The following is a 12,779-nucleotide window of genomic DNA, read 5'->3' on the forward strand; positions in this document are numbered from 1 at the left end:
TCGCCCGCATCAAACTCGAAAAATCTTGCCCTTCTGTCGTGAAGTCGGGCCTGGTGAAATTGTTCCTTTTCTATGTTTCTGGTGACGTCAGGCTTCAGTTGATCAAAAGGAGAGCGTAGAAGGCGACCAAACATTAATTCGGCCGGTGTCCGATTAGTGGAGCGCTGGTTAGTGTTCCGGTACATAAAAAGAAAACGTGATAAACGGCGCTGTGGGTTTGGCTCTTCCATAACTGACATCTTCTCTTTAAACGTTTTTACCATGCGTTCGGCTAACCCGTTTGACTTCGGATGGTAGGGTGTGACCCTAATATGTGTGATCCCACTCTGTGCGCAATAAGTTTCAAATTCGTTGGAAACAAATTGAGGTCCGTTATCTGAAACGATGAACTTAGGGAGCCCCAACCGACTAAAAACTTCCATAAGTGCTGTGATTGTACGCTCGGAGGTAGTGGTCGACATAGGAACAACCTCCAACCACCTGCTGTAGGCGTCGACTACAATGAGCCACCACTTGTTTTGGAACGGCCCGGCAAAATCGATGTGTACGCGACTCCAGGCTTCCGCCGGTGGTGCCCACGGAAACAGAGGTAAGTATTGTTCGTTTCTTTTCGCTCGTTGGCATGGATAGCATTTTCGCACAAAGTCCTCTATCGCAGTATCGATCCTGGGCCAATAAACATGCAGGCGTGCCAGGGACTGCATAACACTGACGCCCGGGTGACCGTCGTGTAGCATTTTTAAGATTTCCGATTGGAGGCCGGCCGGCACGCAAATACGACCCTTCCACAAAAGAATCCCCTCTTCCACAGATAGCTCCTCCCGCTTCTCGAAGTACGGAATCAATTCCGCTGCCAAATGTTTCTTCTCCGGCCATCTGCCGTTTGTGTAGTCGCAAACTTTTCTCAGCACGGGATCAGCCGAGGTGCCGCTTTTTAAAGTCTTTCTGGTCACGCACAAATGATGAAGTCTGAGATGTAGAAGCTGACTTCTTTTAGGCTCTCCTGCCTCTTCCTCAGCGGACCGCGATGTCATGGCTATCGGTAAACGCGACAGGGCGTCTGCAGGTGCGTTTTCTTTGCCACACTGGTACTGTATAGTGTAGTTGTAGCTATTCAGGATCGTGGCCCAACGGAGTAGCCGATTGCTAGCAATCTTCGGTGTGGTCCGGTTTTCACTAAAAATGTATTGCAACGGCTTGTGGTCCGTTACCAGGAAAAAATGGCGGCCATAGAGGGAACTGTTGAATTTAGACACTGCGAAAATAATGGCCAGGGCTTCTTTGTCAATGGTGCTGTAACGCCCTTCCGTGTCCGTCCACGTGCGTGATGCGTACGCGATAGGGCGTAAGGTTCCATCTGTGAATTTGTGTGAAAGCACCGCCCCCGCGCCTCTGTTAGAGGCATCGGTGCAGACATAGATAGGGAGCTTTGGATCATAATGCACCAAGGTGTCGTTTGAACACAAAATCGTCTTTAAACGTAAAAAAACCTTGTTGTCCTCTTCAGTCCAATCCCATCTTACGTTTTTCCTTAATAGCCGGTGTAGTAGTGCACACTCCGCATGTAAGTTTGGTATAAAACGACCATAGTATGTGATGGATCCCAAAAATGATCTTAACTCTGTGGTATTTTGCGGGGCTGGCATCCCTTGTATTGCTTCAATCTTGTCGGCTATCGGATGTATGCCAAAACGATCAATCACATGCCCTAGATATGTGATACTGCTCTGGAACCATGCGCACTTTCGACGCTCTGTCTTGATGCCGACTGCCTCTAAGCGCTCTAATACTTGTTTCAGACGTTGAAGATGTAGTTCTGGTGTAGGTGCGGTTACCAGAATGTCGTCCAAATAGCAGACAACTCCCTCAATCCCAGAGAGCAGTTGGTCCATTGTGCGTTGGAAAAGCGCAGGTGCAAACGATACTCCAAACGGCAACTTCTTGTAAGCGTAATACCCTTTGTGAGTAGCGACCACAAGGTATTTTCTGGAGTCAGGGTGCACCTGGAGTTGTAGGTATGCGTCCTTCAAATCAATTTTCGAAAATTTACGACCCCCGCAAAGTTTAGCGGTTATCTCTTCGAAAGTAGGTAGCGGATAGTCGTCAACTTGTACGTAGGGATTGATCGTCACGTTAAAATCTCCGCAAAGGCGCACGGCGCCATTTGACTTCACAACCACTACAATAGGTGAGGCCCAGCTAATCGAAGTTATTGTGGTGTCAACCAACTCTAAAACTCCCTCATTTACCAGCCTCTCGATCTCTGCGTTTACCTGTTCCCGCAGCGCAATGGGTACGGGCCTCGCTCTGAATGCTTTTGGACGCACATCCTCAGAAATGTGTATCCGTGCTGACGGTCCCCTAATAGTGCCTATTCTGTTTTCGAAAAGTCCCCCATACTGGGACAGAAGCCGCTCAAGCTGCAATTGCTCCGGGTGCTCCGTGTGTCCTGATGGCCCTAGCCATTCCTCGCGCTCCCCCCCCTTTACTGAACAGACGCGCGCTCCAGGAGGTAGGGGAAGCCCAAACGCTAGACACCAATCAAACCCAAAAAGCGGAACATCATTACTGTTTACGAAAGTCAAAGGCAAAGTTTGAATTGTTCCAAATGCTGCTACGCGTACGTGCGCTGTACCCAACCTGTCAATAGGTAAATGTGAATAAACCACCAGGTCGAGCGTCGGTTTAAGTTTCGGCTTTCCCAACTTCTCCCAGATACTTCTTCCAGCTACTGATTGCTCCGCCCCTGGATCATACAACATCGCAACGTCAAGTTCGTTAAGTTTTACATCGAGGAATGCTTTTTTTCCGCGTACCGCGCGAATTGCCGAAATATTCGAATCCGCGCTAAAATGTTCTTCGTCACTACTCTCGTTTGACTGTCGTCTGTCTCTGTCCTGAACGCGAACGTGCCGAACACCGCCGCTTCGCTGTTTGTTTATCAGCTTTGCTCGACCCGACGAAATACACGCACGCGCAAAATGTCCCCGCTTACTGCACGCCGCACAAGTCTTGTCCCTAGCCGCGCACGTCGCCGTGTTTTTATGCACGTCATAACCGCAAAATATGCAATGTTTTTCTATGTCCAACCGTAACACGACCCTATTCTCATCCTTACTAGTACTAGGTTTAGGAAAAGAACGACTTTCTACTTGTTTAACCCGAAATGCTGTTGCCGATTCAGGATGTTTAAAAAGCGTCATTTCGGATAATTTCCGCCCGTGGATACTTGCTTGCTCAAGTTGTATTGCATAGGTTTCCACCTCGGACAACTTTGCTGCGTTTGTCGTGTATTTTAAGATTATTTCTTGCTGCCATGCAGGTTGGTTAATGCCGATTACAAGCTGGTCACGTAGGCGCTCGTTAAGGTTTTCTCCGAATTCGCAACTTCCCGCCAAACCTCGTAAAACTGACAAAAACTGTGTTACCGATTCGTTTTCTTGCCTGCAGCGCATAGAAAATGCTACCCGTTCCGAAAGAACATATGTTTGACGTTTGTAATGTTTGTCTAAAACCGCTTTTAACTCGTCATAAGATTTCGACACGACGCTGTTCGGTTTAAAATGATCCACTAAAATCTTAAATGAGATCGATCCTACCTTAGCCAGGAACTGGTTTCTTTTTTCTTCTGCTTTGCTGGCTGTGTTGAGCCCGTGTAATGTTAATTCTACCTCGAAACGCTGTATGTAATACGTCCATTCCTCCTTTTCCGGATCGAAACTCTCGAAACGTATGTGTGCCGCCGTTGCTGTAGCCATGTTTTTTCAACCCACTCGTCGCCAATCTGTCGTATTATTCAGTGAAAACAAAAGACGGGAACGAACATACTTTTATTTAGAAGACTGCCACTCTCATACTAAAAATAATACAATGCAAAAACGGGTGGCCGTGAACCGCGCGCGCTTCAACGTAGGTCATTCACTCTCTGCCAGCTGTGGCCGACTGCCGGTCGCTGCTCCCCGCCCGCCAAACGCGCCCCGTCGTACTTTTCCTAGCGCGCACTGAACTGACCCGGAAACGCCGAAACGAACACACCGATCACTTTACCACAATAGGGTTTTATGTGATGTGGCAAGCTACGAATGTTTTCGGGAAACCCTTCTTGAACGTACTTGATCAGTTCTTGTAACTGCCGGTCTTGTCTGGTATGTTGTCGAATTTCCTCGGTAGCTGTTTTTGATGCTGCTAGTACTACGCATACTTGAAAATCTTCTTCTGGTGGATTAATTATGTTCGACTGTTCACAGTCTCGGCTCATCGTGTCTGCGATCGGTATGTCTTTGCCTTTCTTGTAGATGACTCTTGGCGCATACTGCGAAACGTCGAATATTATTCTCTGCAGTCTGGGTGGTGCATTCTGTATGGGTTTTCGGAAGATGGATTCCAATGGTTTGTGGTCCGTTTCGATCGTTAGTTCCTTCCCGTATACATATTCGTGAAACTTTTTGCATGCGTACTTCACTGCTAAAGCTTCCTTCTCGATCTGGGGGTAATTTTGCTGGGTTGGTGTAAGTGCGCTCGTACCGTATGCGATAGGTTGGTCTTCTTGCATAAGAACTGCACCCAGGCTTTTGGAGCTAGCGTCGACGGATAAAGTTACTGCTTTAGTGACGTCATAATATCGTAACACCGGTGGTTTTACTAGAAGCGACTTGATTTTCTCAAAGGCTTGGCTTTGGTCTATATCCCAGTACCACGTGACGTCCTTTTTTATCAGCGTTCTCAATGGTTCTGTGATTTTGCTCAAGTTTGGTATGAATTTATTGAGGTATGTCACCATTCCTAATAATCTTCTGAGCTGTATTTTATTTTCCGGAGTTTTTAAGTTGTTTATGGCTAACGTTTTTTGGGGGTCAATTTCTAAACCTTTAGACGTGAATATGTGCCCTAAGAAATTTATCTTTTGCTTAGCGAAAACACACTTCTCCTTATTAAGTTTTAGTCCCGCCTCATTTAATTTTCGGATAACCGTTTCTGTTGCCGAATTTAATTCTTTCTCCGTTTTTGCGTATATTAGAATGTCGTCCATTGAACACTCAGTATTACTCACGTCTTTTAGTACGTGGTTCATTAGTTCCTGAAAAACTTCTGGTGCTGAACATAATCCGAAGGGTAACCTCAAACAACAATATCTACCCCAGGGGGTTGCGAATGTCAAGTATTTTTGAGTGCGTTCACTAACTTTGACTTGCCAGAAACCTTTCTTGCAATCTAGTTTTGTGAAATACTTGGAACCGTTTACTTTTGCCGAGATTTCCTCGATTGTTTTTAATGGATAATGCCTGCGTAGAATGTTTTTGTTTAAATTAGTAGGGTCAATGCAAACTCTTAGTCTATTGTTTTTCCTAACGATGACCATAGGACTGACCACTGGTGTAGGTTCCGTAATTTTTTTAATTACTCCTAGCTTCTCCATATGATCTAATTCCTTTTTTACGTCTGCCCTGATTGCATGTGGAATTTTTCGTGGTGGCAAGATCGTGAGTGAAGGGTTATCTATCAAGTCGATGTCATACTCGTATGCTTTTATGCATCCTAGCCCATTGTAAAGGTTATGATCGATGCTTAACTTGTTTACCCTAAGAATCAAGCCTAATTCCTGACATGATTTCTTTCCTAATATTGCAGGGACGTCTTCGTTGATGATTTTAAATTTTATTTTTGCACTCATGGATTTTACCCTACAGTTTAGTACGGTTTCACCAATTACTTGAATTCTGTGTTTACTATATGTTGTTAAATATTTGGTATAGGTTGGGACGATTTGTGCGCCTACCTTTGATGCTATTGATTTGGTTAACACGTTACATTGTGCACCTGTGTCTAATTTGACAATGAACTTTTCGTTATTGACATGGATTGTTTCCTGCCAGTCGGAATGCGATCCCTGATTAATTTTGTTTATGCTTTATCGAGATCCAATTTCTCTTGTGTTAGTAACTTCTCGCGAACTTGTTCCGCTCTAATTCCGAATATAATTTTGTCTTTTAACAAGTCGTCATTCAAGTCTTTGAAATCGCACGTTTTGGCCAAATTTCTAATAACGGTTAGAAATTCGTCAAATGTTTCGCTTTCCTTTTGAGTTACTTTAAAGAAATTGTATCGCTCGAACGAAACATTGATTTTTGGAATAAAGTAATTATTTTATCTTTTATCGTTTTGATGTCCTTTTGTTGCGCAGCCGTAAGATTAAAGCTGTTGAATATGTGGATTGCATCTGGCCCAATTGTACTCATGAACGTTGCTGCTTGTACTTCTGCCGTTTTCTCCTGTAGTACTGCGGTTTCGTACCATTCAAATTGTTGAAGCCAGTTCTTCCAATTCTTAGCCACGTCGTTGTTAATAGACCACTTACACTTTTTTAGTTCCTTCTTTTAGAGCTAGGCGGTTCGTGTCGCACTTTGGTATAATATCAGCTGTTTTCTGTGGTTGTTGTATGGGAACAGAATAAACTTAACTGATTTTAAAAGAAAATGAACATTTCCGATTTAAAATCTGCCTTAAAGCAGTTAGGTGCCAAAACATCTGGATCGAAGCAGCAGTTGGAAAAGCGGTAAGTGTTGTTATATTCTGAATAAAGATTTTTTTAATTTCCTAACCTATTATTCTACTTTTAGATTAAGTACATGGAAAGAACATGGACTTGAGAAAACCTTATTCGAAGTAGATTTAATGAAATGTGTACCGAGCGAGGAATTCCCAACGAGTGCTTTGTTTAAACCGTTGAACACTTATTCCGGAACTGCATTGATAAGCTACGATGCAATTCATAAATGGTTTTCGGATCGACGAGCGCTTAAAGGAATGCAGAAAGGCCGCATATTAGCGATCAAGTTATTCATTAAATATAGTAAAACATATATTGATGGGAACAAGTATTATTTACAATGTAAGTGCTGTGCGGAACAAAGGAAAACTTTCGAATACAATGCTTGTGTTCAGGAGCAAGTCAGCAATAGCAGCGTTGGCATCACCTTTTTCTTGAACGATTGGCAGCACTAATCATGATAGATGTGATTGTCGAATTTCTGACAGCGGTTTAAAAAGCGCTTTCGTAATTTGCTGCATTTATTTTTGAGGTTAAGTTAATTGTTTACTTTTGTTTTTAACACGCTAGACATGGAATTAGATTTATTATTAGATAAGTGGAATGTGGTTACCAACGAAAATGGAGAGGTTACAATTAATGGTTGTAACATAGTTTTACAACATAAGCAAAGTAAGTAACTGGAAATATTTAGAGAATTGTGAAAATTAATTTAATTTTCCTTTCAGCACATGAAATAGGGTACATAGAAAATACAGATGAAAATCAATCGATGTTAGGACTGTCTATCCAAAACGAAGACACATCTGAAGCAGACGTGACAGAAGACACAACAAATGAGTTGCAAGGTGTATCCGAGGACTCCCAAAACGATGAATATTGGAACCATGAAGATACGCAATATCTTTTAACGTTATATGCCGAAAACATTGACAAATTTAGAAACACCAAAATTAAAAAGAAAGATTTATGGAAGCAAATAGGGTGCAAGATTGGCAAATCAGACGTATTGTGTGATCGTAAATTTCGGAATTTAAAAGGTACATATATTAAATTGGTAAGGAAGAAACGCAAAACTGGTGAAGCACCCATAAAGTGGCCATATTTCTCCCTGATGCAAGATATTTTAAATCAAGATGTCAATATTAACCCTGTTAAGTATTTAAGACCTATTACAACTATATCTTCACCAAGTCCAATAATTAACGAGTCATGTGTGCCTCCCAGCTGTACCAGTAGAGACAAAACCAATACGCCTTCAGTCCACACAACTATCTCATCAATTACTAATAAGTCATTGAACGTGTCATCCTTGACTGCCACTAAAGATTCAACAAATACACCACCCAACAGTCGATCCCAAACACCGAGTACTTCCACGCCTGATGGTGAAGAAACGAATAATGTTCGTGCGCCTACAATTCGAAAGCGAAAGTTTGATAAGTACCGTGAATTGGCTGCCGATATAAAGGAACGCCAAACAAAGATGGAATCCAAAATAGATGTAATGAATGAGATATTAATGAAAAGCAATAAAATACAGGAAGCCAGAAATAATTTGCTAAAACAATATCTTGAACAAAAAAAATAAATTAGTTAGTTCTTTATTATCTTCAGAATTATCATTTTTTTAAAATTATTCTTTACTGTCATTTGCGAGTACTTAACTTGTAATAAAAGAAAAATTTCAATATCGTTTTATTTATAACAAACTAAACAAAATCGCATTAGGCACAGCACTTACAATCTAATTCACTTTAAATTACTACAAAGTATTTCAGCTTATATAATTAGTAATTAACAGCCTCTTTTCACTTGCCGAGAGATTTTCATCAATTTCTATGTCTTCTTGCTGCTGCCGACTATATAAGTTATCTGGTTCATATGTTAAAATAAAGTTATGCAAAACACATGCAGCACAAACAATATCCGTTACACCTGTTATATCATTAACTTCCAAATATTTCAGGCGTCTAAATTTCCCCTTCAAGCGACCAAAGGCTCGTTCAATGAATGCACGAGATTTTGCATGAATGGTATTATATTTCTTTTGTGATGCTGTAAGATGGCCTGTATCTCGATACGGTGTCATCATCCTTGTAAGTAAAGGGTACGCTGAATCCCCTAAAATATGGCAATTTGAGGGAACAACCTGGTTTAAAACATCTGATAAAGGACTTTCTCTGAACACCCGTGCATCATGTGAACGACCTGTTTGGCCAAGATATATGTCGATAAATTTTAAAGTATGATCACATGTGCCTTGTAACACTATGCTGTGAACGTCCTTCCTATTGTAAAAGTCTGTAGGGTTATTACTAGGTGCCTTTATTTGTATGTGACATCCATCAATAAATCCAACAGTGTTTGGAAAACGATGTACTCTATGGACGTATCTTTTGATATCAGTTTGTTCCACAGCTGTCGGCCACTTAATAAAATCATTTCTGCATTCTGTTAATAATTTACAAACTTTGTGAAAAATAAAGTTGACAGTGGACTTACTCAATCCAAACAAATTACCTGCAACAACATACTTCTTAATTAAGAAAAACAATTAAAGTTCGTACTTACCTACTTCTCGATAGGAATCTTTATTTGCCAGAGTCCACAATGTTACATATAACTGCTTATCACCTGGAACTTTCGCACTGTCAAAGTTGCACTTTGTCTTTAAATAGGTATTCATAGAGTGCCTGCAACAGTCAATAATGCTTTACATACCTACTTAAAATGAAAGCTAAGCATAACACACCTGCAAAGTGGTCCCCTTCATTCGAAAATGTTCCAAACATTCAGAGTCATTAAACGCTGCAATTTTTTCAATAAAGTTATGTGATGGCAAACTTAAAGCAGACCTTACACCATATTCTTCTGCAACTGTATCTTCTAAACCAATAACATCATCATTCATATTCGCTGATACTTTTGCAACTACGCTAACGGCTTTTATGTGTTCCTCCAACGGGTTTTCCATCAACATATTAAACACAAATTCATCCATAATTATTAGGTTAGAATTTTGTAAACAAAAGTATAAGCATGGTGGTGGATGCCGTCCAAGAAATTGCAAGCGATTACTAGCAGCAGGTCATCATAGATGTCGTAGCGCACAATCGTGATTATTGCTCCTGAACACAAGCAATGTCAAAATAAAAGTTGTACAACATCAGTCGACATTTGAAATAGGTATTTAATTAATATTTTCAAATATGTTTACAGGAGAATTTATTAAATATAAGCAAACTTTTTGAAGGAATATGTGATGCCCTCATCATAGAATAATTCGAGGGGTTTTCCTCCCTAAAAAATGATGTATACAGATTCAAATGGAGGTTAGCCCCTCGGAATAATATTTGGTTTTGCCTTTTGCATTTGCTAATTTATGGTTAAGTAACGCAGGTGCAAAATCCACCGAAGATGATCAACAGACTTCACCTACTGCATCTGTAAAAGCCTTGCCTGCATCAAATACTGACACATACGACTTTTCTTTTATAAATGCATTAAAACAACGACTGTATTCCAATTTACAATTGCAAGTACCGCTGCCGCTAGTAAACTTGACACAGTCTGAAGCAATATATTATAAAGAAAATGTTGTTGTGTCTGTAGACGGTGCGTTAGATATAGCTATGGCTACTGTCCACCAAAACAATACCTTATGGAGAATGCATCGAAAGCGACGTATAACAGCAAGTAGATGTTACGAATTATTTACTTACTGTAACAATGCAAACCCTAACTGGCCAAGGAAGATAGATAGTTTGATTAATTCTACATTTACAGGAAATGCAGCTACTGATTATGGTAACAGTTGTGAATCCCTTGCTAGACAAGTGTATCAATGCCAATATGGGCAAGTGCATTCCACAGGATTGCTAATTAATCCCTCCATTCCTTGGCTTGGATTTAGTCCTGATGGCCTAAAAATGCACAGCGGAGTTATTTATAAACTAATTGAGATAAAATGCCCTGTTCTGTGGAAGGTTTTATATGAGAGTTACCATATCTCAAATATGACAATCAACAACTTTTCCCATATTGCCTTAATACGAATCATAAGTATGGTCAAGTGCAATTAGCAATGTTTTTGTTAAACATTGAATTGTGTGACTTTGTCATCTTTAGTTCTTTTGATAATAGTATATTTGTAATTGAAGTAGAAAGAGATGATGTATTCCTTCAAGCTCTAATCACAAAGTTGCATTACGTTTATTTCAGGTATTACTTAAAAATGTTATCTAGTTAATAGATTTTACCATTAATGATTTTACCGTTGGTATTGTAAATTAAGATTAGATATGTACATTATATATTTTATATTACTTAATGTTAGTGGTGTTACTTTGAATATTACAATATAGTTTAAGATGTGAAATGAGTTACATTATGATGCAAACTATTGCTTACTTCCTGTAATTAAAGTATCATGAACGATAGATGGTTTGAAGTTAATAAACATCATGCAGTTATATACAATTTCATTTGTTATATGCCATAAATGTCTTGGTATACGATCACTTAGGATTTTATTTTTTTTCCCCGCTCCTATTAAATTTTCAATAATTATTCGACGATTAGCAATGGCCCTGGTTTTAAAGATTTCTTCTTCCGTTAACTGCGCTCCTTTCTTGAATGGGGGGATATTTAAATGGACATGCTTTTCTTCCAAAAGATCTGATATGTCAAATCCTCGGTTAGCCAAAACGTAATCTGCTTCCTTCAAAAGATCAAGTATGCCCGATATATGTGATATTTTGCGATCAGTAATAGAACCCCCATACACATCTGACACAAAGGCAATTTCTCCATTTTCCGTTCCACCAATCAGTACCTTGAAAGTATTTGTTCCATAGTAACTAGAGTATGTAGCTTGTTGTATTAGAGGATCACCACTGCGTTCGATTCTAAATTCCGTACAATCCAAGACTATCGTGTACTGGCCGTGCTTACACGTTTTTAAATCCCAGAAGTTGATTTGTCTAAAGTTTGTGTATAGGTGTTTTGTCCACTTTTCTACTATGGATTTTATTATTCGAATATCTGTGTCAAAAAGGGCAGCTAACGTCGTATAATGTAAGTTCAGTCTGTATTTCATTAGCGTGATTAAGAGCTCGTCTTCATTGGTAAATAGCGAATGTGTTTTTGTGTATGAATTGCCAAAATATTGACAAAAAAAAATAAACAATTTTCTGGAAAATCCCGTCATGTGTTTCATTTGAGCCTCATCTATGAAACTTGCGGATATTAATTGGGATCGCTTAAGACTAATGATCGTTTGAATTTGCGCATGATGTGTGCCACTTCTTTCCACTTCAACTTGTTCTTCTACATCTTCTGCGATAATGTCAACTATTTCATTGTCACGATTGACATTATGTTTGTCATTGTCGGTTACAATCTTTTGAGTATGCCTTGACAAATATCTTTCACTTCTTGCAGTAGAATCACGTTTCTCTAGATGATGAGAGCTCCTTGGCAAATTTTGTGATGGAATTGCACTTTTCTTAAGTATTTTCCATTGACCTGTGTTCAAAGTTTAAATAAATTGTGATAAGGAATACAAATACCACCTAAACTAGTCACAACGTAGTCATCATTTCGAAAATGTTTCTCACACACCTTTGCATGCTTTGAGGGCTGTTTTCCTGATTTGATCGCATTTAACCAAGATCGTTTTTCTTTTGCCTCTCTCGGAAACGAATGAAATTTATATTGTATCGTCTTGGTGGTGGAATTACAGTTGTACACTGAACAATTGTAAGGCATTTTTTAGTATTCTTATGGAGAAATACATAAGAATAAAGTGAGGTTATGTTTTAATACCAAAACTCGCCTTCAGCGACCTCTATTTGTAAGTGGTCTATTAAGGGACTACTGAGACCAACAAGGTTAATGTATGGTGTAGCTTCTGCTCCTGCCATTTGGCAGAAAACAATCGAAATCATTTTACAAGGTATACAGGGTGTGACAGTATTTTTTGATGATGTGTGTATTACAGCACCAAATGAGATATTACACATGGAACGATTAAAACAAGTATTAGATCGATTCTACAAATACAATGTACGTGTTAATTTTGATAAATGCTCTTTTTTCGCTAACAAAGTAGAGTATTGCGGTTATACAATTTCGAAGGATGGCATAGAAAAGTCAAAGAAAAAAGTGGAAACAATTCAAAACATTCCACAACCACAAAATAAAGATGAATTGAGAGTATTTTTAGGTC

At 39.7% G+C, this 12,779-nt stretch overlaps 4 protein-coding genes across 5 annotated transcripts; 1 reads left to right on the forward strand and 3 right to left on the reverse strand.

Annotated features, from left to right (window-relative positions):
• Positions 1-271: 271 nt before the first annotated feature.
• Positions 272-3,758, reverse strand: LOC116159912 (uncharacterized protein K02A2.6-like). Its single transcript, XM_031473012.1, has 2 exons — positions 406-3,758; positions 272-326 (listed from the first exon to the last, which is right to left on the reverse strand). Exons 1-2 carry the CDS (start codon positions 3,756-3,758, stop codon positions 272-274), a joined length of 3,408 nt encoding a protein of 1,135 aa, XP_031328872.1.
• Positions 3,759-6,352: 2,594 nt separating this feature from the next.
• LOC116159930 lies at positions 6,353-8,138 on the forward strand. The gene is made up of 3 exons (XM_031473032.1): positions 6,353-6,553; positions 6,618-7,219; positions 7,276-8,138. The coding sequence occupies exons 2-3, from the start codon at positions 7,120-7,122 to the stop codon at positions 8,136-8,138; spliced, it is 963 nt and encodes a 320-aa protein (XP_031328892.1). The 5' UTR covers positions 6,353-6,553; positions 6,618-7,119.
• Positions 8,139-8,284: 146 nt separating this feature from the next.
• On the reverse strand, positions 8,285-9,673 carry LOC116166364 (putative nuclease HARBI1). Of its 2 annotated transcripts, XR_004144322.1 has the most exons (3): positions 9,411-9,673; positions 9,122-9,358; positions 8,285-9,070 (listed from the first exon to the last, which is right to left on the reverse strand). XR_004144322.1 is itself a non-coding variant. In XM_031481322.1 (2 exons), exons 1-2 carry the CDS (start codon positions 9,234-9,236, stop codon positions 8,325-8,327), a joined length of 861 nt encoding a protein of 286 aa, XP_031337182.1. In that variant the 5' UTR covers positions 9,237-9,673; the 3' UTR covers positions 8,285-8,324. The 2 variants fall into 2 exon arrangements, 1 of the variants encoding a protein (XP_031337182.1); XM_031481322.1 differs by having other exon boundaries at positions 9,122-9,673.
• A 71-nt stretch (positions 9,674-9,744) lies between these two features.
• Positions 9,745-12,436, reverse strand: LOC116160195. The gene is made up of 2 exons (XM_031473333.1): positions 12,124-12,436; positions 9,745-12,076 (listed from the first exon to the last, which is right to left on the reverse strand). Exons 1-2 carry the CDS (start codon positions 12,317-12,319, stop codon positions 10,950-10,952), a joined length of 1,323 nt encoding a protein of 440 aa, XP_031329193.1. The 5' UTR covers positions 12,320-12,436; the 3' UTR covers positions 9,745-10,949.
• Positions 12,437-12,779: the final 343 nt, after the last annotated feature.

The sequence above is a fragment of the Photinus pyralis genome, unplaced genomic scaffold, assembly GCF_008802855.1.
Source record: "Photinus pyralis isolate 1611_PpyrPB1 unplaced genomic scaffold, Ppyr1.3 Ppyr1.4_LG1, whole genome shotgun sequence".
Lineage (NCBI taxonomy): Eukaryota > Metazoa > Arthropoda > Insecta > Coleoptera > Lampyridae > Photinus > Photinus pyralis.

Excerpts from the sequence above, each read along its gene's own strand:
- LOC116159912 (XM_031473012.1), bottom strand. The coding sequence starts at position 3,758 with ATGGCTACAGCAACGGCGGCACACATACGTTTCGAGAGTTTCGATCCG. Across the intron at positions 327-405 it reads CTTATGGAAGTTTTTAGTCG|AGTGGGATCACACATATTAG; the intron begins GTTGGGGCTCCC and ends TATTGCGCACAG.
- LOC116159930 (XM_031473032.1), top strand. The coding sequence starts at position 7,120 with ATGGAATTAGATTTATTATTAGATAAGTGGAATGTGGTTACCAACGAA. Across the intron at positions 7,220-7,275 it reads AGTTTTACAACATAAGCAAA|CACATGAAATAGGGTACATA; the intron begins GTAAGTAACTGG and ends TTTTCCTTTCAG.
- LOC116166364 (XM_031481322.1), bottom strand. The coding sequence starts at position 9,236 with ATGAATACCTATTTAAAGACAAAGTGCAACTTTGACAGTGCGAAAGTT. Across the intron at positions 9,071-9,121 it reads AGATTCCTATCGAGAAGTAG|GTAATTTGTTTGGATTGAGT; the intron begins GTAAGTACGAAC and ends ATGTTGTTGCAG.
- LOC116160195 (XM_031473333.1), bottom strand. The coding sequence starts at position 12,319 with ATGCCTTACAATTGTTCAGTGTACAACTGTAATTCCACCACCAAGACG. Across the intron at positions 12,077-12,123 it reads CTACGTTGTGACTAGTTTAG|GTCAATGGAAAATACTTAAG; the intron begins GTGGTATTTGTA and ends CTTTGAACACAG.